The sequence below is a fragment of the Thalassophryne amazonica genome, chromosome 12, assembly GCF_902500255.1.
Source record: "Thalassophryne amazonica chromosome 12, fThaAma1.1, whole genome shotgun sequence".
NCBI lineage: Eukaryota > Metazoa > Chordata > Actinopteri > Batrachoidiformes > Batrachoididae > Thalassophryne > Thalassophryne amazonica.
The window spans coordinates 33,759,043-33,785,198 of record NC_047114.1 but is presented as its reverse complement, the minus strand read 5'-3'; the positions used below and the strand labels follow the sequence as shown (position 1 = coordinate 33,785,198).

Here is a 26,156-nt window from a genome sequence, read left to right as displayed (position 1 = left end):
AAAGATCTCATAATAACTGTTCACACTGTCAGTATGGTGTATTATGTGTAGAATATTTGGGAACAAATTAATTCCATCCATTCTGGAATAAGGCTGTAACAATGTTCCAAAGAGCAGCACTGAATACTTTCTGGGTGCACTGTATAGGCTAGCATTTAGCAAAACTTTCTTAAACAGGCTTCTATAAAATAAATAAAAATCTCAAGGCCATTACACACAAGTATGTTCCTGCAGATTCACTAAGCAGTATCAATTTCAACATACAAAAATCAAGCTTCAACTGCAGCAATTTTATTCAAGTTTTAAGACAATTCTGGAGTGGAGGAAATATGTAGTTAGAGAAATAGCAATATATTCTGAAAAGATAAAACCACATCAGCATAATACGGCCAACCAGTGAGGAAGTCCAATAAAGCATGTGGGATTAAAAAAAAGTATATTTAAATTAACATTCACAAAATATAACAAAAAGCAAGTGAAATCTACAGTATATGATAAATGCCTATATTTAGCAGGCCCACACCACATCGCACATATATATGTTAGCATAACATAATTTGCAGACTTTATACAGCACTTATACCTTTTAGTCCACAAGTAAGTTACTAAATGGTAGAGAACATCAAACACACACATCATAACTGAACATGGAAAGAAATCGTAACTGATAAGGACTTTAACGTTTATACACCCCATGGCTCTGTAGCTCCAACCAACCAGCTGTCGAGGTTAGAATCTACAACTGTCCAAGAGGGACCACCATTGGTGTCACCTCACTTTTAATACATGCCAAAATTCTGATCCAAGGTTTAGCATCAAAAAGTTTTCCTCCTCCAATAAGATAAGCACAATGCAAGTGAACGGTCGCTATCACTGCGTAAAAAATGATAAACCTCTGAGCTCAAATCAGATCAGCCACATTCATTGGCATCTCCTCCACGGTTGTATTGTAAAAAGTCTCGATGTCCCGAAGAATCCTCTTGTCCTCCTCAGTGACGAAGTTAATAGCAACTCCTTTTCTGCCAAAACGACCACCACGGCCAATTCTGTGCAGTCGAGATAAGAGTTACACCTCAGAACCAACACGGGGATTTTGGTACAATTAGTCATGCAACCTACCGATGAATGTAGTTCTCTCGGTTTGTAGGAAGGTCATAGTTAATGACCAGAGAAACCTGCTGTACGTCAATCCCACGAGCCTAGACAGGAGACAAAGATAAATTGAAAAAAGAAAAAAACAAAACAAAAAAAAACAAACAATGATTATCATTTAAAAGAAAAAGTTACAATACCAGGTAGGGATGGGTATTGATAAGGATTCCGCTCATCGATCCGATTCCTTATCAATACCTCTTGTGAATTTTCTGTGTACTACAAGTAGACTTTACAGGTTTTCTATGTCACCAACATTGAGTCTTAAAGTAAATAAACATGAAATTGGTCACTGGATCCTTGATTTCTGGACAGAGAAATAAAATCTGTAGTTTTTTTGTCAAATGCATTTCCTTTCAGACATTAATGGCATAAATGTCACTCCATAGCCAATTGAGAAGCTGCAGGACGGAGCACTGCTTCGTTGGTTCAAGCTTCAAAGCGGAGCCGTTACAGAAGCAGTTGATTACAGACCCACTACAGGGTCTGTAGTCAACGTAGAAATTATTTTCCTGACAAACACCCTCAAAAACAACGGCCGCTCTGAAGGACCGATAAGGGAATCTTTAAGCAAAAAGGCTATTGATGTTGGTTGATCGAATCATTTCTTAACGATTCTTGAAAGAACCGGTTCTCGATACCCATCCCTAATACCAGGGAACTAGAAAGCTGCACAGACGTTACTGTTGCCCGTGAATGAAGTAATAGATTCCTACAGATGAAGGAACCCATTGTGGAGTACGGGCCCTAATCTCCCAAAAGGTTTTGGCTGCTTGGTCATTTTAAGACTGGTGCAGGAATGGAAACTTTTTGGGTTTAAAGTGTCACAGTTATATACAGACACACAGCTTCAGCACACTCACCAGGAGATCAGTCGTGATCAACACTCTACTTGAGCCGGATCTGAACTCCCTCATAATCACGTCACGCTCTTTCTGGTCCATATCACCATGCTGTTGGGTGGAAAATACTTAAGCGTTAGGGAAGGCTGCAGCAATGGCCGCCACACACAACCAAACACCGTGTCACTGGAATGATACAGCACATACCAGAGCGGACACAGTGAAGTCTCGAGCGTGCATCTTCTCAGTCAGCCAGTCAACTTTTCTCCTGGTGTTGAGGAAGATGACAGCCTGGGTGATGGTCAGAGTTTCGTACAGGTCACACAGTGTGTCCAGCTTCCACTCCTAGAAGGAAAAACCTGAGACATGAATGCACAGACTTTAAACGAATAAAGGAAAGCCTGCAACTAATTTAACAGTCAGGTTTACTGCCAGACAGGTTTTCAGGAGGGCAGCACAAATTGATGAACTCCATATTGTTGTTGTGAGAAATAGGAACTTTCTGGTCTTTTAACATTAATCAGGTACATAAGACATTTGTCTTTTGCCTCTGTACACCCCCACAACGCAGCCAAAATGAGTAGAGATGTACTTGCGGCATATGACTTTAAACTTTAAGTCACGCTGTTTAACAAACGTGCCACATTAAAGACTGAGTGACCACACAAGGAGACAAGTGAGAGAAGCCACCAAGATGAAAAGTATCAGAAAGGGGGAAGGAACCTGGCTCTTGCCAAATTTGATAAGACTATTGTATGAACAAACAGCAGCCAGTATTACCTGTGGAAAACCCACATTTAAAGTGCTGTGACTGATGCAAACTTGTAATGTGTGCATAAATCTCCATAAGACCTTCAACAAAAGTGCAATTGGGCTGGTTATTAAGACTCAAAATGCTTAATATTTTATGCTTGCCTTGACTTAAAAAAAATAAATAAATAAAAAGGATGTGGGGGGGGGGTGTCTGTCAAGGCCAAGAGCATACTACATAAATAGCAATTTCTCAGATTATAAAACAGGTTTCAATTTTTACCTTATTTGTACATTATCCTACAATAACCCCATTAGAAATACAGAGCACAACTCTTCTTTGCCTTCTTCTAATCCTCTCACAGCAATTGGATTTTGCCTGATGCCCCTGCAGAGTACAGTTGAACAGCAACACACAGACCTCAATCAAAACAAAGTTGGGCAGTCATTGGCACATTGAGATATGTCAACTTCATCTAGCCCTCAAAAAATGGACCCTTTGCTTTAAAGGCCTAGAATTTTTCTATTACCATGAACCTTATAAAAAGGCTTCTTAAATAGTTATATTTATGACAACAATAGCACCCTAAACGTACCATACATGCCCATTAACCGAATATATGAATAAACCATTAACCCCCGACTTTATTTATCACAGTTCTTGACTTGGTTGAGTGCTTTAGATCTTCCTCCATCTGGTAGATGGATTTCAGTCAACTGTCCTCAGTCATAAAGTAGTGTTCAGAATAATAGTAGTGCTATGTGACTATAAAGATTAATCCAGGTTTTGAGTATATTTCTTATTGTTACATGGGAAACAAGGTACCAGTAGATTCTCACAAATCCAACAAGACCAAGCATTCATGATATGCACACTCTTAGGGCTATGAAATTGGGCTATTAGTAAAAAAAAAAAAAGTAGAAAGGGGTGTTCACAATAATAGTAGTGTGGCATTCAGTCAGTGAGTTCGTCAATTTTGTGGAACAAACAGGTGTGAATCAGGTGTCCCCTATTTAAGGATGAAGCCAACACCTGTTGAACATGCTTTTCTCTTTGAAAGCCTGAGGAAAATGGGACGTTCAAGACATTGTTCAGAAGAATAGTGTAGTTTGATTAAAAAGTTGATTGGAAAGGGGAAAACCTATACGCAGGTGGAAAAAATTATAGGCTGTTCATCTACAATGATCTCCAATGCTTTAAAATGGACAAAAAAAAAAAAAAAAAACAAGACGCCTGGAAGAAAACAAAACCATCAAAATGGATAGAAGAATAACCACAATGGCAAAGGCTCACCCAATGATCTGCTCCAGGATGATCAAAGACAGCCTGGAGTTACCTGTAAGTGCTGTGACAGAAGACGCCTGTGTGAAGCTAATTTATTTGCAAGAATCCCCCGCAAAGTCCCTCTGTTAAATAAAAGACCTGTGCAGAAGAGGTTACAATTTGCCAAAGAACACATCAACTGGCCTAAAGAGAAATGGAGGAATATTTTGTGGACTGATGAGTGTAAAACTGTTCTTTTTGGGTCCAAGGGCCGCAGACAGTTTGAGAGACGACCCCCAAACTCTGAATTCAAGCCACAGTTCACAGTGAAGACAGTGAAGCATGGTGGTGCAAGCATCATGATATAGGCATGTTTCTCCTACTATGGTGTTGGACCTATATATCGCATACCAGGTATCATGGATCAGTTTGGATATGTCAAAATACTTGAAGAGGTCATGTTGCCTTATGCTGAAGAGGACGTGCCCTTGAAATGGGTGTTTCAACAAGACAATAAACCCAAGCACACTAGTAAATGAGCAAAATCTTGGTTCCAAACCAACAAAATTAATGCCTCGCAGATGTGAAGAAATCATAAAAACTGTGGTTATACAACTAAATACTAGTTTAGTGATTCACAGGATTGCTAAAAAAGCAGTTTAAACATAGTTTTGAGTTCGTAGCGTCAACAGCAGATGCTACCATTATTGTGAACACCCCATTTCTATTTTCTTTTTTTTTTACTGATAGCCCAATTTTATAGCCTTAAGAGTGTGCATATCATGAATGCTTGGTCTTGTTGGATTTGTAAGAATCTACTGGTACCTTGTTTCCCATGTAACAATAAGAAATATACTCACAACCTGGATTAATCTTTTTAGTCACAGCACTATTATTCTGAATACTACTGTACATTTTCAGTTATAAATCCTGCATTTTTCTTATGAAGGTTTGCACATGCATGTTTTATACAGCACATTGCTATGTGAGGGCCCAGGTACTGTGATGCAATATTGAATTCAACAGCAAGATACACTAAAACACCAATGGAATGACCCCAGCACGGTCATTTGTTTTTTACAGCATGTAACACAGGATCTTGAGCCAAAGGACAATGGACATTAAGAAAGAGGTCCCTCCAAGCCTCACTTGTGATTCTGTGTTTTTAATCTCCTTCCCTGGTGTACCCATGCTTACACGACCACATGAGCCAAACCTACATGGCTTGGCTGCTGCAGTTTCAGCAGGGTGCTTTTGGAGAGAAGGGAAACGTGTGCACAGAGCAGACATCTGTACACTCACCTCTCGCTCCACGTTTATGTAAAACTGTTTAATACCCTCCAGGGTTAGCTCTTCTTTCTTCACCAAGATGCGAATAGGGTCCCTCATGAACTTCTTAGTTACTTCCAACACATCTGAGGGCATGGTGGCTGAGAGCAGAATCACCTGAAAGACATGTTCAACATTAAATAGTTTCCAGATTGAAACCAAAACACCACCGTCATAACCAAATATAGGGTACTTGTGTTAGATGTTGCACTGAGCATTGTGACAGAGGCCAAAGAACATTAAGAAAGAGGTTCGACCCAATCTCACTTTCAGCACAGTGAACAATGGTCTACGTCTGCACAATACTCTGCTAGCATCATTGCATGAAACAAATCTGGATCATGCAATTATAGCAGACTTCTGTTAAGGCAGAAGGAAGTAACATTTAATTTCTAACTTCACAGAATTGTGGATCCAGACACTTACCTGAATGTTGTTGTTCAGCTTCTGAAAAATTTCATAAATCTGCTCTTTGAACCCTCGACTCAACATCTCATCAGCTTCATCCAGGACAAATATCTTAATACTTTTTGAACCTGTGCATAAAGGTCATGAGAAATCACATCCAGAAAAATAATTGTTATTCATGAAGATTCTGTCCTTGTGATACTTACTCAGACACCGCCTGTTGAGCATATCAAACACCCGCCCAGGGGTGCCTACCACCATGTGAGGGGAATCTGATGAGAGTTTCTGCATTTCATTACGGACACTAGTGCCTCCAATGCAAGCATAGCAGGAGGCATTCAAGTAGTCACCCAGAGCCAGCATTACCTTTTGAATCTAATGAGGGGAAACATAAGGACAAAATTAAGCTACAGTCACAAAGGACACATATTACTGCCAGACATCAACAATTAAATGCTCAGGTGATCAGGTTAAGAAAACTCTCCATTGATTTTGAAGTCAGACCCGAAAGATTGTACACATCACTTCACCAACAAATTAATTTTTTACTTCAACAGTTAAGGTCACCCTGGCCCCAGAACCGCATACCTGCTGAGCAAGCTCTCTGGTGGGAGCCAACACTAGAGCCTGAGTTTCCCTCTTCTCGATGTCCAACTGTTGCAGGATAGAGATAGCAAATGTGGCCGTCTTCCCTGTGCCTGACTGAGCTTGAGCAATGACATCATAGCCTAGCAGAAAGGACAGAGGCAAACATGAGTAGAGAGACCAGTTATAAGTTCTCATTCCACAGTGCATTCAAGCAGAAATTTGGTCTATGGAAAGCAAAGTTTACTGACCAAAATTTATTAAGTGACAATACAGGTACAGAGTTGTCCCTAAGCCCCTGTAGCTTGTTAAACCAAAGGCCAAGTATGCTGAGATTTGAGAGCAAAAAAAAAAAAAAAAAACGCTGCCTTCAAATACGTTCATGCATTTTTCGACAAGACGTGGCAATGTTGTTTCCTTTTCAGAATGCTATGGACATTTAAGATTTGTGGCAACATCTCTCACTGGCTGCTGCATGTACAATCAGTGGCTCCTAACCAGCAGTGTTGCAAGTTACACTATCTTTCAGTCTTAGTTGCTTGGGATGAAAATGTGACAAAGCGACACTTCACATCAAATATGGCATCTAAGACATTTACAATCAATATCTATATATAGCCACAACAGAATTATGAGATTTTCCAAACACTCACATCCCTGTATATTTAAAAAGCACCCAATGTATGTCCCTCTGCATGCATGTCTGCAGCACATATATGGTTGAAGAGGTGGAGCATAGGTGAGAGACCAACCCGTATATGGGTAGGGGGGGGCAGCATGGGTGAGACCACATATAACCTGGGTAGGACAAATGAAACCCAAACCGTGGCATTACAAGTTATGACCCGTTTATTTCCTCAGTATCATGGATTAGGAACCTAAAGTCGTAAATGCTAACACCTTTAGCATCTAAAATTACATCACACTCATTTGAAACCCAAACCGTGGCATTACAAGTTATGACCCGTTTATTTCCTCAGTATCATGGATTAAGAACCTAAAGTCGTAAATGCTAACACCTTTAGCATCTAAAATTACATCACACTCATTTTACTTGACACAAATATGGGCCCACACATACACACCTCAGATGGTCTGTTTGGAAGAATTAACCACATGAGCCATGTTATTACAGACAATTGTAATAAATTGTGCAAAAAAAACAAAAACATACAGGGCTTTTACAGTAGCTGCAGCCTGAGACAGCCTCTGACCGACCAGTGTCAACACATGGGCTGTCACTCAAAGCGGCCAACACCTCTAATGTGTTAGGAGAACTGGAGCCCATTTTAGAAAGGCAGAGTTACTGGATTTGCACAGAGATCGAGTGCTGTTGGTGCACTGCACAACCGTGTATAGACGCAGGCTACTCGAAATTTAGGGACAACGCTGCAAGTTATTACCAGTCATTCAAATTCACTGAGTGATCAGTAAAGTAAAATAATCCCCATTAATCAGTAAGTCCCGAAAGATGGTTAAACATCACTTCACTCAGTTATAATAACTTCTACTCAAGAATAAAATTTTGTTTCTTTACCTTTGATGCAAGGAATAATTGCCCTCTGCTGAATGGCAGATGGTTTTTCAAAACCATAAGCATATATTCCCCTGAGAAGTGTCTCCTTCAGGCACATGTCATCAAAGTTGTCTGTAATCTCACTCCAGTTGCCCTAAAAAAGGTTGAGAAAAAAAAAAATTTCAAACTCTTCGAAAGTGATAATATGGTGCCAGTTTTCCATCATGCCATTAGAGTTCTGAATGTCACAAAAGTTTGGTTACACCACCACAGATAGAACACGACACCATCTCCAGAGATTAGGTTACTGCCAAAGGTTGGCAGGCCAAATCACCCAAACCTCAGCCAAAAAAAGTCACCTAAAGCCAAAATACACCATGAATTTCACATCATTATCCTTGGTCATGATTAGGTTTGTTGCCATAAATGTATCAATTTATTTTTCGAAAAGGTGAATACAATCATTTTGCTGGTCTTGATATATCACCCTTTACGATTGTTTATCGCCAAATATTCAACTCACGAGGCTTATTTTGTCCCCCTCAGCCTCTCATCTGCAGGAGGCAGGAACTGTGGGCTCACCTTCTAGAGCTGCCCCAAACGACTATTTTGATAGTCGACTAGTCAACGATTATTTTTGCGATTAGTCAACTAGTCGGATCATATATAAATTGCAGCTTATTGCATGTTATCGATATCATAATCGATTCCGCTTATCAATCCGATTCCTTATCGATACCTCCTGTGAATTTTCTGTGTACTAAAAGTAGGTTTTCTATGTCAACAACATTTTATTGTCTTAAAGTAAATAAATATGATCTCTAGACAGATAGAAAAAAAAAATCTGTAATTTTTGTCAAAAGCATTTCTTTTCAGACATTAATGGCATGGATGTCACGCCATACGCCTGAGGTGAACTCAGATGGCTGCTGGAGTCTGCAGGTCTGCAGCCACACAGTCTTGGGCTGTTGCACATCAGCCAGGATGTCTCATTTTGGAGGGAGGGGGGGAAACAACAACAAAAAAAAACACTTTGATCAAATGCAGTTTATTATTTGTATTACAACGTTTGGAAAGAGGTGTCATTTGATTTAAACAGCGATTCGCTTTGAAGTTATTAATTCTGAGCGGATTCTAACTTCAGCGGCGGCGCAGCATTTGGAGCAATGCAACGGAGGTCAGTTCTCATTCCTTTCTCACAATAAGACAGGAGTCCCAGTTAGTCACTTTAATCCACACAAAAGTGGCTCAATTGAAAGAACAGGGACAGACTCAAGCCTAACACCACTGAAATGATCTTGTAAGGGCCTTCTGCAACAACACTTCTGCTTTGAAAGACTGGTAAGGTGTCTAACGGTCTGCATAGAGTAAAACTTTAGTTTTAACACCTGTTCATTTGTTTTTCGGTTTGTGAACAGCCTGTAACCTACAACCTTTTGCATGTCTTTATGAATCCCCCCAGAGGATTCATAGCCTGATAGGCAAGCACTGATTCAAGGTGATAGGTCAAACGAAAAAGTCAGGAAAAATCCCCATCTGTTAACACTGAACAAGTTTAAAAAAAAAAAACAAAAAAAAAAATACATAACCTTGTCAAAAAAGATCAAATATCTTTCATATTTGAGAGCGTTATGTAGGATGGTATCCTTTATCGACAGAGTTTTATGAGGATCTGACCCAGATTACAGACTTTTTGGCCACTTAACATTGAAAACTAATAACTGTTTTGTAAACAGTGTCAGTAACATGACCCAAGCGGAGGGTCACTCCTTTGAGTCTGGTCTGCTTGAGATTTCCTTACCACTGTTGCCTGTGTGCTTGCTCTGGGGGTTGTAAGGGTAGATCTTACTTGTGTGAAGCGCCTTGAGGCAGCTTTGTTGTGATTTGGCACTATATACAACCCCAATTAGGGCTGGGTGATACAACTTAAAATTCATATCATGATATAAACTGAATCCCTTCACGGTAACAGTCTACATCACAATATAAATTTAAGTGTAAAAGTTACAATGGAAGTTTTCTGAATGGGTTATATAGTCCCTTTGCAAAGCTAAAGGGATTAAAATAAATAAAACACATACAAAAACAGACGTAATTAATTTTGAGCACCTGATTCATTTCGCCATTCCTGCTTCTGTTCAGCAGGAGGCAGTGTTACTTTGTCTGCTTTTGGTGGCATTTTGTCCAGAAAGACCTGAGAGAGAACCACATGTGGGTTGATGATCCTGATTGGTTTATGTCATGGGGTTCCACTAATGACAGAGCGGAAGGTGGGCGAGACAGAGCTCTCAGTGCAGTTGAATGAGGAAAGGTGAGACCGTTTACTGCAGCTTTCTGCAAATACATGCACCAAATATGGCCATAAAATCCCCCCCCCCCAAAAGAGGAAATTATTAATCAATTCAGATTATGGTAGGCTTATTAACATAATTTAAAAACTCGTATAAAGCTTGAGGCATGCACTTTTAAAATGCACTGAAAAAGAAACTGAGGCTGGTGAACTTAATGGGACAGTTGCTTAATTTGGTCATGTGGCTTTTACATGCCCGAATTCAGTCAGGCGACTCCAGAGGGTTAAAACAACATAGCATTTTACACTCTTATGCCGCGTTCACACTGAGTCGCGTGGCGACGGGCGTGGCGATGGACACGCCACCATCACCCGGTGTGTCGCTCTTTCGCTGCGAAAATTCGCCCCAGTCAAGTTAACATGACGGACCTTGATCACACGGAGCGAGTTGTTGTGGAAAGCTGACAAACATCACGTTCCCAATTCGGGGAGTATCATTATTTGCTGCAGGAGCTGCCTCCTTCAGCGGTCCTTCCGCCTCTGCGGGACCCAGTTTGAGGACCTCCTGTTCCGTTCACGCGTGCACATGTAAACAATTTTAAAAAATAAATAAATAAAATAACCCTCCGCTGCTTGCTGTGGGGCTGCTCCTTGCTCTTCCCCAAAAACACTGTCATAACTGTGTTTAGAAACCAGTCACCATTTGCTTTATTATAAATCTGTGTAGTTAATAAAATCTTCACAGACGATTCGCTCGCACGCACGTAAAAGGGGAAAGGGAAAAAAAAAAAAACCACACAACAACAACCTCCGCTCCCCCTGCTGCTCGCTCCAAAAAAACTACAACTGTGAAATAAAGGACAAAAGGGACATAAGTCCTGCTCACAGGCTGGCTACCAGAGACAGGATATGTTCACATCCAACTCAGGCACACTCCAGACATCTCCACGTCACTACATATTCAGTCCCTGATTGGTCATTGCGGCACGACAGGACGAAAAAAGTTCCGATTTTTCAACTTGGAGAGGAGGGCAACGCGACATCGCGCCAATCGCTCAAAATCGCTTCACTCGCAGCTCTTCATTCACGTCCATCGTGTCACGCTGTGCGGCTTGGCACCAAAATGCATCCTTCCATAGGGATTACATGGCAACCTGTCGCTGCCGTTGCTCACGTCGCGCCCGGTGTGAACGTAGCATTACAAGAAGTTTTAATCTTCCAAGGTGGAGATACAGCCTGTGACAAAGCACTGACAACAGCCTTTTCCAGTTGTTCAGAGTCACTGAGGAAGATACGACGTCATCAACAAGCATTACTGAGACTGGTTGGTGGAGTCTAAATCTCTATCGTTGCCCAAATTTATACCGTGAAACAGTTATATCGTATATATCGCGCATCCCTAACCCCAATTCCAATGAAGTTGGGACGTTGTGTAAAATATAAATAAAAACAGAATACAATGATTTGCAAAACCTCTTCAACCTATATTTAATTGAATACATCACAAAGACAAGATATTGAATGGTCAAACTGACAAACTTTGTTTTGTGTAAATATTTGCTCATTTTGAAATGGATGCCTACAACACGTTTCAAAAAAGCTGGGACAGTGGTATGTTTACCACTGTGTTACATCACCTTTCCTTCTAACAACACTCAAGCGTTTGGGAACTGAGGACACTAACTGTTGAACTTTTTTAGGTGTAATTCTTTCCCATTCTTGCTTGATGTACAACTTCATTTGTTCAACAGTCCGGGCTCCCTGTTCTTATTTTGCGCTTCATAATGCACCACACATTTCAGTAGGTGACAGGTCTGAACTGCAGGCAGGCAGGTCTAGTACCTGCACTCTTACTATGAAGAATGTGGCTTAGCATTGTCTTGCTGAAATAAGCAGGGACATCCCTGAAAAAGATGTTGCTTGGATGGCAGCATGTGTTGCTCCAAAACGTTGATGGTACCATCACAGATGTGTAAGTTGCCCATGCCATGGGCACTAACACCCCCATACCATCACAGATGCTGGCTTTTGAACTTTGCGCTGGTAACAATCTGGATGTTTTTTTTTTTCCCCCCTCTTGTCTGAAGGACAAAATGTCCATGATTTCCTAAAACAGCTTGAAATGTGGACTCAGACCACAGCACGGTAGAGTTTTAACTTGCACTTGTAGATGTAGCGACAAACTGTGTTAACTGACAATGGTTTTCTGAAGTGTTCCTGAGCTCACGCGGTAAGATCCTTTACACAATGATGTCTGTTTTTAAACGCAGCGCCGCCTGAGGGATCAAAGGTCACGGGCATTCAATGTTGGTTTTCAGCCTTGCTACTTACGTATAGAAAGTTCTCCAGATTCTCTGAATCTTCTGATCATATTATGGACTGTAGATGATGGAATCCCTAAATTCTTTGCAATTGAATGTTGAGAAACATTGTTCTTAAACTGTTGGACTATTTTTACACACAGCTGTTCACAAAGTGGTGATCCTCACCCCATCTTTACTTGTTAACAGCTGAGCCTTTTGGGGATGCACTTTTTATACCCAATCATGACACTCACCTGTTTCCAATTAACCTGTTCACCTGTGGAATATTCCAAACAGGTGTTCTCTGAGCATTCATCAACTTTCCCAGTCTTTTGTTGCCCCTGTCCAAGCTTTTTTGAAATGTGTTGCAGGCATCCATTTCAAAATGAGCAAATATTTGCACAAAAACATCTATCAGAATAACACTAAATATCTTGTCTTTGTGGCGTATTCAATTGAATATAGGTTGAAGAGGATTGGCAAATCATTGTATTCTGTTTTTATTTACATTTCACACAATATCCCAACTTCTTTGGAACTGGGGTTGAAAATTGAAAAAACAAAAAGAAAAACAAAAACTAAAAAACTCAATTTACTGTATATTTTACACTGTATCTTAACCACACATCTGTAATTAAGGATGGGGACGATCCGGTCCAATATCAGTATCAGAAGCAGATACCGATACAATCTGCGGAGTGTTCAGATCTAGGAGCCACATCTGTGTTTCTGCTGAAACGGCTTGCTGGCTGCAGAGTGTGGGGGTTTACTAAACGACGCAGTGTCTCAATGAGACTACTGAGTAATGAGACACGCCTCCGTTCGGGAAATCTCTTCCTGCAGTGTGCAGCCAACTCCAAGTGAGCAGCACTGACTGTCACTGACCAACTTTTCATCACAACCGGGAGTAAGGGTGCCAAGATTTACAAGAGCTGACTCCAAATATGAGTAAATGAAGTACTTTTATTTATTTTTAGGTGGTTTTTGTGGCAAGTTGTCTTTAAAACAGTCTATGTACTCAGGGTGTGTGCGCCATCTGGTGTTCAAGACAGGAAACTTCAGCCACTGATCCAACAATGTTGCCATTTATATGTATACCATTAATCAGATGAGAGCTAATTTCTGAGAGTGCGTGCTGTCTTCTCCATAAAATCTATGATTTTATTTTCTCAAGACCTGTCATTGTTCAGTCAAGATTTGATTTTTTTTTCCCCCCACAGGAGCACCCCAAAAATTGCATACAAGTACTTGAGAAGGAGTGCATTTCCAAATTCCACAAGAAACCACCAAAAATAAATAAATCTAGGTTTCTATCTTCCATCCTCTATCACCTCCTCACCACTGTACAAGCTGTACAATTGGGAATATAAAATATCCTCAGAAAATCGACGATGGTAATAATATTAAAAGCAAACAGAGCTGGTATCGGAATAGAATCAGCAGATAACTATATTTGCAGATAGTGGATCTGTGCATCCCTACCGGCAATACAATATTATAAACTGGTATTTTGTATTGAAGCACTGTCAATGTGTTCCATCCACCTTAATGTCCAAAGCACCCGATTTTTGTAAAGCCATTTTTAATTTTGCTATTGATAATCCTCCCCTTCTCCTAACTAACCATAAGTGTCTACCCTCCCCTAACACCCCATCACCCCACATTTCGTGTCCCCATTACGAAAAGCACCCCATTTTCATGCCCGTCACAAACCCATAGATTAATGTACTTTGTAATGCCACCACAAACTAACATGAGACTTGGTTACAATACATGCAAAAAAGTGTCTAATATGTCTTCAAAAGGGGACCAGAAAGGGTGTGACTTCCCTTCTCTTTCCTCTCTGCCCAGTACAGTCTGAGCAGGAAAAACAGAGAACTTATTTATGTGGAAAGTGCCATCTGATTGACAGATGAGGTTTTATCTGTGCTTTTAATCACATTCACTGTTCTCAGCCAGAGTGTCTGCAGATCAGAAACACTTATGAACAATTTACACACCCACGTTTGCAGTTATATGGGTGGACATAAAAGTATGTGCAAAGTGATGAAGAACATGATATTAACAATGGCTGCGTTTGCATTGTTAGAAGACTTCGTAAGGATTTACTTGCAAATGATAATTGGCTCAAACCGACTTCGTTTACCAAGCCCAGTGTTACTGGAGTTGTGCACAGAACTGTGGCCGGTCCTAGAGTGTGCAATATGGCGAGGAGCTAGGGGTTGCCTGTACCCACAGCTGCTGACCATACTGGGGTCCCTGGCAACAGGGGCATTCCAGCGCGAGCTGGCCAATTTTTCAGGAGTGTGCTAGGCATGTGAATCTCACTGACAATGATTTGACACACTACCAACGATATGATTCACCATTATCTATTCAGCTTATCGATCTGATTCTTTATAGATTCCCTTATCAATACCTCGTGAATTTTCTGTGTACTGAAAGTAGGCTTTACAGGTTTTCTATGTCAACAACATTTTATTGAGTCTTAAATTAAATAAATATGAAATTGGTCACTGGATCCTTTATCTCTGGACAAATAAAAATGAATAAATGTACATGACGGAACCTTGATCTCTCGACAAATAGAAAAACAAAATCTGTAGTTTTCATCAAAAGCATTTAGTAAGTCCCTTCGGCTGCTTCCTTGTTTGCACTTGGGGTTGTTACAGCAAATCCAAGGTGGATCTGCATGTTGAATTGGCATAGGTTTTACGCCAGATGCCCTTCCTGACGCAACTCCACATTACATGGAGAAATGTGGCAGGGGTGGGATTTGAACCCGGAACCTTCTGCACTGAAACCAAGCGCATTAACCATTTACTTTCGGATATTAATGACACAAATGTAACCGCATAGTAGCTGAGCTCTTCAGCCAGCTGGGTGCACATCAGGATGTAATGAATAAAAAAAAAAAAAGAGGACGTCTCATTTGGGGGGGGGACTCTGTATTGGTAGGTTCTAGTTCTATTGTATTATAACATTTGGAAAGACGTGTCATTTGGTTTACACTGAGATTTGCTCTTAAGTTAATTCCGACCGAAATCTGTGTGGCACTTTGGAGCTGTGCACTTAGTCCCACAAGACAGAGGATATTATTATTTCCTTTACCCGATGGACAACTTCAGTTTATGCACTGGCTGGTGCTCACACCCGTGGACTTGCCGCTTCTGAAAACCAGCAAACAGCGGGTCGAAGCACTGCTTTGTTGCTTCAAGCAGACAACGGCCGCCCCGGTGTCCCTAACAGTCAGAACAAGCAGGCAGCAAGCGATCCAACCAGTCAATTGAGTCGATGCACATGAATTGATGCACTCGCATCACGCACTTTTGTATCTAGATATCGATTCATATCAATCTCCACATGCCTAGAGTGTGCCAATCAACCTTGAACTGAGCCATGCCAGCCGGTATGGGATGGAATAATCTGAATGTCATCCAAATACATCCCATTCCAACATGATGAATTTGTTTGTGGAAACATTTTCTCTCACTCAGACAGGCTCCCAGTAGCCGATAATTTCGGTTTCAGCTTATTCTGTTTGACAGGTAACAAACTTTCCTGCGTGTCTCCACTTCATGTCCAGTCATCTCATACTCTGTATAATGTCTTTCCTGGGTTCATGTTGACTGATGTGATGGAGTGGAGAATCCCAGCTCCCATGGCCTATTTAAATTAATTTGCATATTTAAAACAGGGGAATGGAAAGGGAGAAGTTTGGTATGTCTGCATGTGCGCTCAATTCCACACTGATTGGGATATACAAACGGAACATGCTTGGATCCATACGTCCGCACACTTTGATACATCTGGATATTTTTGTGCTTGTGACAGTTTCTGGGTTTTAGCATACGCCATGTTTTAGTAGGAAATCCACACAAGTCTTTGTACATCACTGAATTTTAACTTTTCTAGAACCATTTCAGGAGTGTGAGTAGAGAATGATGCTTACAGTGCATCCAGAAAGTATTCACAGTGCTTCACTTTTTCCACATTTTGTGATGTTACAGCCTTAATCCAAAATGGATGAAATTAATTTTTTCCCCTCAAAATTCTATACACAATACCCCATAATGACAATATGAAAAAAATGTTTTGTTTTTTTTTTCTAATTTATTAAAAATAAAAACTAAGAACTCACACATACATAAGTATTCACAGCAGGGCTGTGAAATAAAAACTGAAATCAAAGGAAATTTTGCAGGGGGGTCTGGGAGGCGCGGCGCCACCCCCCAAGAGCCAGGGTCTAGGGCCCATGAGGGCCCCAGAAACCAAATTATTGTATCTAATGATACATTTTCAGCATCTGCTGGAAGAAAAATAAATAAATAAATCTCAAAAGAAGCACATATTTAAAATAATCCTAGATTCAACCTTTCATTTGAACTATCAATGATAATGTTGAAATTACAGAATATGACATGGAAGTAGGACCTGGAATTATTTTCCTTTTAATTGTAAACCAAATTATGCATTACCTCAGAACAATTAAACTACATGAAATTCATGAAAACCGAAAAGACAAAGCATTTCGAAAGCCACAGCTAAAGCTTGCAGAATATTTTGAAAATCATGGTAAAATATCAACAACATAGCTTATAGTAAAAAAAAAGTCACATATCCTTGTGTAAACTCCTGTGAATCCATTCAAAGCCAATGTCTTTTTGCAATGAAAGAAAGTCTAGATTAACTTCCTGTTTGAACAGCACATTTATTTTCCAGAGACAAAAAAAAAAAAATAAAAAATTCTTACCATGCTTCCTGATGGCACAAGATGCAGTGAGCTTTTCTTGTATCTTATCTCACGGATGTGTTCACGAAGACAAACGTTAAATTCAAGGCAGTGCCAATTCCAGGGATTCTTGTCCTTAAAGTTTTTCAAACAGTCTGTCTCGCCATTTTCTCTGTCTGATGTCGCTCCATGACACAGACATGCCTCAAAATTCTTCTTTTAAAAACTTAATGGCTCTAAAAGTGTGCGATATCCACATGATGAGTTTAGCTTAAAAAACAGCATCTTGCAGTGGGCAGACAGCATCGCCGTAGCAATAAACCAGTCCTGCTTTATGACAACAGCAACAGTGAGGCATTTTCTCCACAAATCTCGGGCACAGATTAGTATCTGTTATATAGATCAGTGTCCGCGGATTTATAAAACCTGCATGGTGGTGTAAAAAAACAAACACTTTGCGATAGGTATTTTAGAAACTCAGTGACAATCACAATTATGGAGTACAACACGAACACCCTCCACCCCATGATGAAAACCACAGAATTTCTTGGATCTGCTGAGTTTTCACCGCCCTGATTCACAGTATTTAGCATAAAGCTCAAAATTGAGCTCATGTGAATCCCATTTCCACTGATTATTCTCAAGATGTTTCTACAGCTCAACTGGAGTTGACTTGGGGTAAATTCAGTTGATTGGACATGATTCAGAAAGGCACACGCCTGTCTACATAAGGTCCCACAGGTGACAGTGCATGTCGGAGCACAAACCAAGCATGAAGTCACGAGACAGGATTGTCTTGAGGCACAAATCTGGGTAAGGGTACAGAAACGTTCTTGCTCTTTTAAAGTTTCCAATGAGCATAGTGACCTCCATCGCAGCCAAACTTTTGCTTTTGCTTGGCACCATTATGGATCCCATAACAAGCAGTTCTCCCACAGGAAATGTTTTTCAGGAAAAGTAGTTTTTACCACATAGGGTACCCCTGCCCCGTCATTAACTACCCAGCCTGTTTCGTTAGACAAGGTACTTAGCTATTTTCCATAGCAGCTCTTCTTCACCGGCAAGCCTCATGCACACCACGCTGTTCAAAAAAGCACCGGTCACAACCCACCGTGCGTTTTTTTTCGCCATACGTTTTCTGCGGATGCCATGGCCACTATGTTTGTGAAAACGTACGGAGGCAGTAGCAAGAGGAGGGAGGGAGTACGTAGATTACCAGCTTTTTAAATTTCAACTTAATTTATATACGAGGTCTATTAGAAAAGTATCCGACCTTATTATTTTTTTCAAAAACCATATGGATTTGAATCACATGTGATTGCGTCAGACAAGCTTGAACCCTCGTGCGCATGCGTGAGTTTTTCCACGCCTGTCGGTTGCATCATTCGCCTGTGAGCAGGCTTTGAGTGAGGAGTGGTCCACCCCCTCGGCAGATTTTCATTGTCAGGAAATGGCGGAATGATTTGGGCTTTTTTTCCACCCATCAGAATTTTTTCAGAAATTGTTAAAGACTGGCAGCTGGAAACAATTCGAAAATTTTATCTGGCTTTCGGTGAAAATTTTACAGACCTCACAGACAAAAAGGACTGTTACTACAGCTTTAAGGACGCTCGGCACGGCGCCATCGAGAGCCACAAACCACCGGATCATTTCTAAATGAATGGCTCTGTGGAGCCGGGACCGTCGTGTGCACTTTCTCTGGTTATCACAAGAGTTGGACATCAACCATTTTCCGGCAGATTTCACTTTTAACAAGAGATTTTGTCATGGAAAGCCGAGCGGAGGCTTTGCGCATCACGATCGATTTGCTGATGGAGTGAGACAAAGGAACACCTCCGTTTTGGTCTCACAGGACGGCTTTGAGATGGATGTGCCTGGACATGCCAGAACATGTCCCGTGAAGCTTCATCACGGCCGCCGCGACGTGCGAAGCCTCCGCTCCTCTTTCCATGACAAAAACTCCTGTAACAGTGGAATGTGCCGTTCATTTCCAAACTGGACGCTGTGTTTTATCCGGGACGTCATCTGACTAGCACAGGAATTGTGAAAAGACGTGGACATCAGCACTCTTTCGGCACATTGAGACAGACGTACGGAGGAATTCCGCGCGTCGCGGCGGTGCCGCATGGCGCAAAGCAACGCCGTGATGAAGCCTCACGGGACATGTTCTGGCATGTCCAGGCACATCCACAATTTCTCGGATAATCACTCGATGGAAAAACCACCGACAGCTGTCTGAACGCCATCTCAAAGCCATCCTGTGAGACCAAAACGGAGGTGTTCCTTTGTCTCGCTCCATCAGCAAATCGGTCGTGACGCGCGACACGACGGTCTCGGATCCACAGAGCCATGCGTTTAGAAATGATCCGGTGGTTTGTGGCTCTCGATGGCAGCACAGAGCGCGGCGCGCCGAGCGTCCTTAAAGCTGTAGTAACTGTCCTTATTCTCTGTGAAGCCCGTAAAATTTTCACCGAAAGCCAGATAAATTTTTCGGATGGTTTCCACCTGCCAGTCTCTAACAGTTTCTGAAAAAAATTCTGATGGAAAAAAAGCCCAAATCATTCCGCCATTTCCTGACAATGAAAATCCGCCGAGGGGGCTGGACCACTCCTCACTCAAAGCCTGCTCACAGGCAAATGACGCAACTGACAGGCATGGAAAAACTCTCGCATGCGCACGAGGGTTCAAGCTTGTCTGACGCAATCACATGTGATTCAAACCCATATGGTTTTTGAAAAAATAATAAGGTCGGATAGTTTTCTAATAGACCTCGTATGTGTATCAAAATCTTCAAAATCTGATACCTACAATTTAATTCCATAGTATGTGGCGAGTAGCCTACTGCCTCCATACGGATTTGGTTAATTCAATAGTAATTGAATGAAAATGTGCTGTGTTGACTCCAAACTGAGGCAGTACTCACAATGTGCGTCATCTGTACTGCTGGTGAATCCGCAGCGAAAGTTCTGCATGCACTAAAACCTCTACAGTGTGTCTGCGTGTTCCTAAATTCATACTGAGGCAGTACTTACGACGCACGGATCTCCAAATTTACGTACGGCGGGTTGTGACCACAGCTTAACAGTGACGTCCGGTGGCTAATGTGAGAACTGTCAAACACATCACACCTCAATATTTTTCTCACCAGATTTGAAATGATAGACAGATGACTAAATGAACCCCAAAAGTCGGGAAACCGCCGATCGATGGGTGATTCTCATCCCTGAACCAAATGTACTGTAATTTTAGGGCCCATTTCGTATTTTAGTATGGCCCCTGACCATTAATCAACCCATCCATCATTTATAATCCCGTGGCAATCACATCTTGATTGTTTCAGAATTGTTCAGAAGCAAATTTACATTTACTTTACTTATGTTATCAATCTAGATCAATCTAACTTCTGCGCAGTTAGATTGATCTAGTTATCTAGATTATGATTTGTTTCCCAGTGTAATCTCCACGTGCCTTAACTAAAGCACTCCTTCTGCTGAATCACCTCTAAATTATTTACACATTATTCACTTTGCGTGTTTTTAGGAATCCGCTAGCTTAGCGCAGCTACTAGCTCTTAGCCGATTTAGCATGGCGGCTTCTCCTGTCTCTCCCGCACTTTTCTGCTCTAGGTGTGAAATGTTTAGTTATTCCTCGGCCTCCTTTAGCAGTAACGGTACTTGTAATAAAAGTGTAGCTTATTCATAGCTTTGGAGGCCAGGCTGGGCAAATTGGAGACTCGGCGCCGCACCGTGGAAAATTCTACAGCTAGCCAGGCCCCTGTAGTCGGTGCGGACCAAGGTAGCTTAGCCGCCGTTAGTTCCACTCTGGCAGATCCCGAGCAGCCGGGAAAGCAGGCTGACTGGGTGACTGTGAGGAGGAAGCGTAGTTCTAAACAGAAGCCCCGTGTACACCGCCAACCCGTTCACATTTCTAACCATTTTTCCCCCACTCGACGACACACCCGCCGAGGATCAAACTCTGGTTATTGGCGACTCTGTTTTGAGAAATGTGAAGTTAGCGACACCAGCAACCATAGTCAATTGTCTTCCGGGGGCCAGAGCAGGCGACATCGAAGGAAATTTGAAACTGCTGGCTAAGGCTAAAAGTAAATTTGGTAAGATTGTAATTCACGTCGGCAGTAATGACACCCGGTTACGCCAATCGGAGGTCACTAAAATTAACATTAAACCGGTGTGTAACTTTGCAAAAACAATGTCGGACTCTGTAGTTTTCTCTGGGCCCCTCCCCAATCGGACCGGGAGTGACATGTTTAGCCGCATGTTCTCCTTGAATTGCTGGCTGTCTGAGTGGTGTCCAAAAATGAGGTGGGCTTCATAGATAATTGGCAAAGCTTCTGGGGAAAACTGGTCTTGTTAGGAGAGACGGCATCCATCCCACTTTGGATGGAGCAGCTCTCATTTCTAGAAATCTGGCCAATTTTCTTAAATCCTCCAAACCATGACTATCCAGGGTTGGGACCAGGAAGCAGAGTTGTAGTCTTACACACCTCTCTGCAGCTTCTCTCCCCCTGCCATCCCCTCATTACCCCATCCCCGTAGAGACGGTGTCTGCTCCCAGACCACCAATAACCAGCAAAAATCTATTTAAGCATAAAAATTCAAAAAGAAAAAATAATATAGCACCTTCAACTGCACCACAGACAAACAGTTAAATGTGGTCTATTAAACATTAGGTCTCTCTCTTCTAAGTCCCTGTTAGTAAATGATATAATAATTGATCAACATATTGATTTATTCTGCCTTACAGAAACCTGGTTACAGCAGGATGAATATGTTAGTTTAAATGAGTCAACACCCCCGAGTCACACTAACTGTAAGAATGCTCGTAGCACGGGCCGGGGCGGAGGATTAGCAGCAATCTTCCATTCCAGCTTATTAATTAATCAAAAACCCAGACAGAGCTTTAATTCATTTGAAAGCTTGACTCAGTCTTGTCCATCCAAATTGGAAGTCCCAAAAACCAGTTTTATTTGTTATTATCTATCGTCCACCTGGTCGTTACTGTGAGTTTCTCTGTGAATTTTCAGACCTTTTGTCTGACTTAGTGCTTAGCTCAGATAAGATAATTATAGTGGGCGATTTTAACATCCACACAGATGCTGAGAATGACAGCCTCAACACTGCATTTAATCTATTATTAGACTCTATTGGCATTGCTCAAAATGTAAATGAGTCCACCCACCACTTTAATCATATCTTAGATCTTGTTCTGACTTATGGTATGGAAATTGAAGACTTAACAGTATTCCCTGAAAACTCCCTTCTGTCTGATCATTTCTTAATAACATTTACATTTATTCTGATGGACTACCCAGCAGTGGGGAATAAGTTTCATTCCACTAGAAGTCTTTCAGAAAGCGCTGTAACTAGGTTTAAGGATGTGATTCCTTCTTTATGTTCTCTAATGCCATATACCAACACAGTGCAGAGTAGCTACCTAAACTCTGTAAGTGAGACAGAGTATCTCGTCAATAGTTTTACATCCTCATTGAAGACAACTTTGGATGCTGTAGCTCCTCTGAAAAAGAGAGCTTTAAATCAGAAGTGCCTGACTCCGTGGTATAACTCACAAACTCGTAGCTTAAAGCAGATAACCCGTAAGTTGGAGAGGAAATGGCGTCTCACTAATTTAGAAGATCTTCACTTAGCCTGGAAAAAGAGTCTGTTGCTCTATAAAAAAAAGCCCTCCGTAAAGCTAGGACATCTTTCTACTCATCACTAATTGAAGAAAATAAGAACAACCCCAGGTTTCTTTTCAGCACTGTAGCCAGGCTGACAAAGAGTCAGAGCTCTATTGAGCTGAGTATTCCATTAACTTTAACTAGTAATGACTTCATGACTTTCTTTGCTAACAAAATTTTAACTATTAGAGAATAAATTACTCATAACCATCCCAAAGACGTATCATTATCTTTGGCTGCTTTCAGTGATGCCGGAATTTGGTTAGACTCTTTCTCTCCGATTGTTCTGTCGGAGTTATTTTCATTAGTTACTTCATCCAAACCATCAACCTGTTTATTAGACCCCATTCCTACCAGGCTGCTCAAGGAAGCCCTTCCATTATTTAATGCTTCGATCTTAAGTATGATCAATCTATCTTTGTTAGTTGGCTATGTACCACAGGCTTTTAAGGTGGCAGTAATTAAACCATTACTTAAAAAGCCATCACTTGACCCAGCTATCTTAGCTAATTATAGGCCAATCTCCAACCTTCCTTTTCTCTCAAAAATTCTTGAAAGGGTAGTTGTAAAACAGCTAACTGATCATCTGCAGAGGAATGGTCTATTTGAAGAGTTTCAGTCAGGTTTTAGAATTCATCATAGTACAGAAACAGCATTAGTGAAGGTTACAAATGATATTCTTATGGCCTCGGACAGTGGACTCATCTCTGTGCTTGTTCTGTTAGAACTCAGTGCTGCTTTTGATACTGTTGACCATAAAATTTTATTACAGAGATTAGAACATGCCATAGGTATTAAAGGCACTGCGGTGGTTTGAATCATATTTGTCTACTAGATTACAATTTGTTCATGTAAATGGGGAATCTTCTTCACAGACTAAAGTTAATTATGGAGTTCCACAAGGTTCTGTGCTAGGACCAATTTTATTCACTGTATACATGCATCCCTTAGGCAGTATTAGACGGTATTGCTTAAATTTTCATTGTTACGCAGATGATACCCAGCTTTATCTATCCATGAAGCCAGAGGACACACACCAATTAGCTAAACTGCAGGATTGTCTTACAGACATAAAGACATGGATGACCTCTAATTTCCTGCTTTTAAACTCAGATAAAACTGAAGTTATTGTACTTGGCCCCACAAATCTTAGAAACATGGTGTCTAACCAGATCCTTACTCTGGATGGCATTACTCTGACCTCTAGTAATACTGTGAGAAATCTTGGAGTCATTTTTGATCAGGATATGTCATTTAAAGCGCATATTAAACAAATATGTAGGACTGCTTTTTTGCATTTGCGCAATATCTCTAAAATTAGAAAGGTCTTGTCTCAGAGTGATGCTGAAAAACTAATTCATGCATTTATTTCCTCTAGGCTGGACTATTGTAATTCATTATTATCAGGTTGTCCTAAAAGTTCCCTAAAAAGCCTTCAGTTAATTCAAAATGCTGCAGCTAAAGTACTAACGGGGACTAGAAGGAGAGAGCATATCTCACCCATATTGGCCTCTCTTCATTGGCTTCCTGTTAATTCTAGAATAGAATTTAAAATTCTTCTTCTTACTTATAAGGTTTTGAATAATCAGGTCCCATCTTATCTTAGGGACCTCGTAGTACCATATCACCCCAATAGAGCGCTTCGCTCTCAGACTGCAGGCTTACTTGTAGTTCCTAAGGTTTGTAAGAGTAGAATGGGAGGCAGAGCCTTCAGCTTTCAGGCTCCTCTCCTGTGGAATCAGCTCCCAATTCAGATCAGGGAGACAGACACCCTCTACTTTTAAGATTAGGCTTAAAACTTTCCTTTTTGCTAAAGCTTATAGTTAGGGCTGGATCAGGTGACCCTGAACCATCCCTTAGTTATGCTGCTATAGACGTAGACTGCTGGGGGGTTCCCATGATGCACTGTTTCTTTCTCTTTTTGCTCTGTATGCACCACTCTGCATTTAATCAGTGATCGATCTCTGCTCCCCTCCACAGCATGTCTATTTCCTGGTTCTCTCCCTCAGCCCCAACCAGTCCCAGCAGAAGACTGCACCTCCCTGAGCCTGGTTCTGCTGGAGGTTTCTTCCTGTTAAAAGGGAGTTTTTCCTTCCCACTGTAGCCAAGTGCTTGCTCACAGGAGGTCGTTTTGACCGTTGGGGTTTTACATAATTATTGTATGGCCTTGCCTTACAATATAAAGCGCCTTGGGGCAACTGTTTGTTGTGATTTGGCGCTATATAAAAAAAAAAATTGATTGATTATGTTACTGTACAATGCCAGGTCTATTTTGCATCCATATACCCTATGAACTGTTCACTGTGCCACACAACATGGCACAAGAGAAAAGGTGGGCTTACCTCGATGACACCATCAGGTTCCATTCCCTCTGGCCCCCCATGGTCTCTATCTCTTGAGCTGTTGACGAATAATACATGTTAACTTTTCAGAATCCAGAAATTGCGTTTGTGATCACAGTAAATTAATCTGTGAAAATATGAGACAGTGACAGCTAATAAGTGGGCGTTCTCTTTATGTGAGAATAACACTCAGCAGCACTTTCGAGGCACAGGCATTTTAACGGGGGACTGCAGCCATATTTGTGTTAACTGACGTAACATCTACGTCAGACGCACTAGAGAGGAATGGGTTACGCCCTGAGGATCATATTACAGGCCTGTGCCTTTGCCGAGCTCACGTGTACGATTCCGTGATTAAGTTTATCTGCTACTCAGAAAATTTATGAGCCTGAAAGGTTTTACGACAATGAGCACAGCCTTTCGTTGGGGTCAGACGAGATAAAGTGTCTACACGACCAGCACACGTCAACATGGAGTGCCGCTTCTCGTGCTAGCCAACATGTCGGACAGCGAGGCCTGTGCGGCTGCCCGACAACCAAGACCTAATTTTAGAGTCCAACTTGACCAATGACGGTTTATTTTAGAAACACAGCCCAAAAAAATAAAGACCAATCTAAGATTAGTGTGACTGTGGTTCCTAAATGCGGGTTAGCCAAACGGCTAATAACGCTAGCATTGCTGGGACCTGGTTCATAGCAACAAAAAACACTATATAAAAAAAATCACACGCCTAAAATAAGATATTACATCCACAAATACTGATTACTGCTGATCAATGTGACAAGAAATAAGATTATACCTGTTGTAATCAGCAGAATCGCTAGACATGATCCGCTCCCAACTTCAGCATGCGAGTGGAAAGATCGCTGATGGCGACGCCAACTGCCTTTATGTGGCCGGACTATTTTCACCAACCAACTTTATGGTCAATTCCACTACAGATAC

At 41.3% G+C, this 26,156-nt stretch overlaps 1 protein-coding gene and 4 non-coding genes across 5 annotated transcripts; all 5 read right to left on the bottom strand.

The window, feature by feature from the left end:
• Positions 1-258: 258 nt before the first annotated feature.
• On the bottom strand, positions 259-26,156 carry eif4a2 (eukaryotic translation initiation factor 4A). The gene is made up of 11 exons (XM_034183054.1): positions 26,011-26,156; positions 25,212-25,269; positions 7,868-8,000; positions 6,334-6,473; positions 5,952-6,120; positions 5,764-5,873; positions 5,311-5,454; positions 2,202-2,339; positions 2,016-2,105; positions 1,120-1,199; positions 259-1,046 (listed from the first exon to the last, which is right to left on the bottom strand). The coding sequence occupies exons 1-11, from the start codon at positions 26,037-26,039 to the stop codon at positions 902-904; spliced, it is 1,236 nt and encodes a 411-aa protein (XP_034038945.1). The 5' UTR covers positions 26,040-26,156; the 3' UTR covers positions 259-901.
• On the bottom strand, positions 5,091-5,275 carry LOC117522740. Its single transcript, XR_004564320.1, has one exon. It is a non-coding gene; the product is annotated as a small nucleolar RNA SNORA81 (small nucleolar RNA).
• LOC117522741 lies at positions 5,538-5,714 on the bottom strand. Its single transcript, XR_004564321.1, has one exon. It is a non-coding gene; the product is annotated as a small nucleolar RNA SNORA81 (small nucleolar RNA).
• Positions 6,205-6,277, bottom strand: LOC117522743. Its single transcript, XR_004564323.1, has one exon. It is a non-coding gene; the product is annotated as a small nucleolar RNA SNORD2 (small nucleolar RNA).
• Positions 7,752-7,823, bottom strand: LOC117522742. Its single transcript, XR_004564322.1, has one exon. It is a non-coding gene; the product is annotated as a small nucleolar RNA SNORD2 (small nucleolar RNA).

What these genes read in the sequence shown, in the direction of transcription:
- eif4a2 (XM_034183054.1), bottom strand. Translation starts at nt 26,039, where the DNA reads ATGTCTAGCGATTCTGCTGATTACAACAG. An exon ending in CCAGAGAGCTTGCTCAGCAG is followed by an intron (nt 6,121 to 6,333) that starts GTATGCGGTTCT and finishes TCCCCTCATTAG; the next exon opens with ATTCAAAAGGTAATGCTGGC. An exon ending in GCTCAACAGGCGGTGTCTGA is followed by an intron (nt 5,874 to 5,951) that starts GTAAGTATCACA and finishes CTTTATGCACAG; the next exon opens with GTTCAAAAAGTATTAAGATA.